The sequence below is a fragment of the Mustela nigripes genome, chromosome 1 (assembly GCF_022355385.1).
Source record: "Mustela nigripes isolate SB6536 chromosome 1, MUSNIG.SB6536, whole genome shotgun sequence".
Classification (NCBI taxonomy): domain Eukaryota; kingdom Metazoa; phylum Chordata; class Mammalia; order Carnivora; family Mustelidae; genus Mustela; species Mustela nigripes.
The window spans coordinates 46,112,431-46,116,951 of record NC_081557.1 but is presented as its reverse complement, the minus strand read 5'-3'; the positions used below and the strand labels follow the sequence as shown (position 1 = coordinate 46,116,951).

Sequence of the window (4,521 nt, the reverse complement as noted above, 5' to 3'; positions counted from 1 at the left end):
AAAAAATAGAAGATAAAATGAAACATCATCTCTTCACTATCTTGTTCTTTGTGTTTCTTCCTATCATTATGCAGTAGCATCCGGAAACCCACTGAGTGCTTGTTACCACAGAGTATGATGATGTGAAAACAATCTAAAATGCAGGCAGATTTCACAAGAAAATTAAATAGAAAACGATGCCACCTCAATTAATGTTGTTTTTGAAATATTTTATGTAGTTTTGTGATATTATTATTATTACATGAAGTGGAAGGCTTCAGGTGTTAATTACGGTGGATTTTATGAACACAACATTTTTACCACATGAATGCGGATCTGCGTGGTCTTGGCACCATAGACAAGTGGATTGAGAAAAGGGGGAACCAGCAAGTAGAGGCTAGAAAAGAGGATATGGATATAAGGGGGAACGTGAGCACCAAACCTATGTGTGAAGAAAGAGAAGAAGGCAAGGAAGTAGAATTGGAGGAAGACACAGATGTGGGCAATGCAGGTATTGAATGCTTTCCACCGAGCCTCCTTCTGGGGCAAACGAAAAACTGTGAAAAAGATCTGTATGTAGGACAAAGTGATGAAGGTGAGGTCAAATCCTGCAACAGTGAATGCCACAAACAAGCCATAGATTTTGTTGACCCGCACATTTTCTGCAGCCAGCTTCACAATGGCCATATGCTCACAGTAGGAGTGGGAGATGATGGTTGTGTGGTAAAATTGAAACCGGCACTTTATCAGTACTAGGCATGGGGCTACTAGAATGGCAGCCCTGAGTGTTACCACAGCCCCTATTTGGGTGACCAGCTGGTAGGTGAAGATGGTGCTGTGTCTTAGTGGATAACAGATGGCCACATAACGATCCAGAGCCATGGCCAAGAGGATGCCTGACTCTATGCACTGAAATGAATGAATGAGCCACATTTGAAGCAAACAAGAATCAAAATAAATCTCTGGTACATGAAACCAGAATATGCCAAGCATCTTGGGCATAATGGTGGTTGCAAGTGCAATATCTGTGACTCCTAGCATGCCTACGAAAATGTACATGGGTTCATGGAGGCTGCGCTCTGACTTGATGATGATCAGAAGTATAGAATTTCCAATCATAGCAATGAGATATATGACACAGAATGGAATCCCGATCCAGCACTGCACAGACTCTAGGCCTGGGATCCCTATTAGTGTCAATACAGAAGGCATGAAGACTGTAATGTTGGAGATTGACATAATGTCTTTGGGTCTCAGAAGCAAATGAAAGGAGTATCTCAGTCAGTTGTACTTTCTCTTCTATTCTTATTTTAATCCAAGGTCATCATAATGAGTTCCTCTGATTTTGACTGAACTCTAAGATTATATCTTCCATCTCATTTATATTATTGAAGGAAAATATCCATAGATAAACTCCACTGTTTTCAGGAAGGGCATCCAGAGCACTGTAGCACAATGATTATGTGCATGGCAGGTCAGCTGCATTGGAACCAGCCAGGTCACATGGGTACGGGACTAAACTGGTGATCTGTCTGTTATCTCATTCTGGACCTGTGGACAAAATGATTAGACTTGTTTATTTTGTTTAGAAAGGGTGTTTGAGTCAGGGTATAATGAATTTCTCCATATCCCAAATTCCGGCTACTTAATAGTACTTATTTTCCACTGTTTCTGGGTCCAGAACTGACGATTTGGACCAGCAAATCCTACTCTGACCAGTATATTAGTAGAAAAAAAACTGCCTATGAAAGAGAAGAGAGAAAGAGCTGACACCCAAGAGCATGATATATTTAGATACCTTTATCTATCTATAATATTTGTACCTATGTAATATCAGATGTCCTTTCAAAGGAAAGTAAAGGAAGAACTTTGGAAAGGGTCATCCAAATCCTGCACTTTTGGCAAGAATGGGTCAAAATATCAGCTATTTCTACATATCCAGTATGACTGTATTTTATTTTTCCTATATACTAAGAAGTGAATTCCTGAAAATTATTTGTGTGCTTAAAATAGCTGACATTCTGTGAAACACCTAGGGGAGAAATCTCTAGAAGGCAAGAAGTTCAGCATGACAAAATATACAGGCAAGAGGACTCATTCTAGATAGCTACTGGGTATAAGAAAATGAATAAATTGGTTATTCGTGGATACAGGCTAGTTCTTGGGTTTGAACTGTTCAAACCCATTAACATGAGATTTGGCCAAATTAGTTTTATTTTTTATTTTTTTTATTTTTTTTTAAAGATTTTATTTATTTAACAGACAGAGATCACAAGTAGCTGGAGAGGCAGACAGAGAGAGAGAGGAGGAAGCAGGCTCCCTGCTGAGCAGAGAGCCTGATGTGGGGCTTGATCCCAGGACCCTGGGATTATGACCTGAGCCGAAGGCAGAGGCTTTAACCCACTGAGCCACCCAGGTGCCCCGTCCAAATTAGTTTTATTAATTCTTAATCATTTGAACACTTTTAAATCATTTTGTGAGGTCAGTCACAGGAAATGAATAGAAAGTTAAGGGGCACATATGGACCATATCTTCTTTATCCATTCATCCGTTGAAGGACATCTGGGTTCTTTCTACAGTTTGGCGACTGCGGCCATTTCTGCTATGAACACTGGGGTACAGATGGCCCTTCTTTTCACTACATCTGTATCTTTGGGGTAAATACCCAGTAGTGCAATTGGAGACTCATAGGGTATCTCTAGTTTTCATTTCTTAAGGAATCTCCACACTGTTTTCCAGAGTATTATGTCTCCATCAGAAAGGATAAATACCCAACTTTTGTATCAACATGGACAGGACTGGAGGAGATTATGCTGAGTGAAATAGGTCAAGCAGAGAGAGTCAATTACCATATGGTTTCACTTACTTGTGGAGCATAAGGAATAACACGGAGGACATTGGGAGATGGAAAGGTGAAGGGAGTTGGGGGAAATCAGAGTGGAAGACATACCATGAGAGACTGTGGACTCTGAAAAACAAACCGAGGATTTTGGAGGGGAGTGGGGGTTGGATGAGCCTGGTGGTAGGTATTAATGAGGGCATGTATTGCATGGAGCACTGGGTGAGGTGATAAATAATGAATTTTGGAACACACACAAATAAAATAAAATTTAATTTAATCTAAAAAAAAGAAAGCTAAGGGGTGAAAGGATAGGTTCCCCAACAGAAGTCATATATAAAAGTACAAATACAAGACAGAGAGTAGACTTGGGATAGTAGAAAGATTCAGGAAAGGGCTAAAGCAGCTAATGAAAATTTAACCACCTCAGTTGACTGATGACTGAATTTTCTGAAAACTGGTCTCTTAGTCCTTATATGAGAGTTCTTCTCTGATAAAGATCATTGTTTATAAAAATTACATATCTGGGGGGCACCTAGGTGGCTCAGTGGATTAAGCCACTGCCTTCGACTCAGGTCATGATCTCAGGGTCTTGGGATCCAGCCCCACATTGGGCTCTCTGCTCAGCGGGGAGCCTGCTTCCTTCCTCAATCTCTGCCTGCCTCTCTGCCTACCTGTGATCTCTCTCTGTCAAATAAAATCTTTTAAAAAAATTACATATCTGGGGCACCTGGATGGCTCAGTCAGTTAAGCATCTGCTTTTGGCTTAGGTTATGATCAGGTCCTGGTATCAAGCCCAATATCAGGTTCCCTGCTCAGCATGGAGTTTCCTTCTCCCTCTGTCGCTCCCCTCCCTGTTTGTGCTCTCTCTCTCTTTCAAATAAATAAATAAATAAATACTCTAAAATTTACAAGCCTAAAATCATGAAATTCTCAAGTTGTACAATAGAAAAATATTTGATATCCTGTAGAAAACAGAGTTCAGTTATTTCATTCTTTTCTAGACTCTCCAATATTGTTGCTTTATGTCAGCAGCTCATGATCACCTAACCATACACTGTGTGTCACCAAATATGCCAGTAGTTCAAGAATAGCTGCAGCTACGCAGCTAAAACTTTAGTGAAGGACTGTAGTCAGAAGGATTGTTTATGAAGAAAGGCTGTGTTCAGCCAACATGTATTTAGAATGGACTAGTCCGTTAGCTAAGTTTTGATTTCCATGGTTTTGCTCTTCAGTGCTTCATTCTACAAATCCATAGGTCACAGATCATTTCTCATAGGGTTGAGTTTTTCCTTCCTCATAGTTAATCATAATTAGAATAGGAATCCTTTAGTAATAATCCCATTGTCTGATTTATTCAAGAGAAAGGAGCTGCTGTGGGAGCATTAATTGACAAGTACAGATGGTACAGATGGTGGGGAGGCAGGTGAGAGAGGACATAAGTGAGTACAAAGCAGCTGGGAAGGAGTGCTTATCATTGGAGAAACTGGTAGTGAAACATTAAGGGGTAAACTTCCTTTCACTTTGTTGTTGGGAGCCAGCTCTTACCAGACACCTGTAGACCATCAGCAATCTTCACAGCGTCATCACTCATTGTTCTGCTGCCATCCACTTTTCATCCTTCTGAGATTCCTATCTCATTCCCTTGTGCTTTTTTTGTTGGTAATTCCCCTTTCTTCTACCTGTACCTTCTAGAACAGCCC

General features: G+C 40.4%; 1 protein-coding gene across 1 annotated transcript; it reads right to left on the bottom strand.

The window, feature by feature from the left end:
• Positions 1–279: 279 nt before the first annotated feature.
• Positions 280–1,218, bottom strand: LOC132011521 (olfactory receptor 52A1). Its single transcript, XM_059390210.1, has one exon. It carries the CDS (start codon positions 1,216–1,218, stop codon positions 280–282), a length of 939 nt encoding a protein of 312 aa, XP_059246193.1.
• Between the last annotated feature and the right edge of the window lie 3,303 nt (positions 1,219–4,521).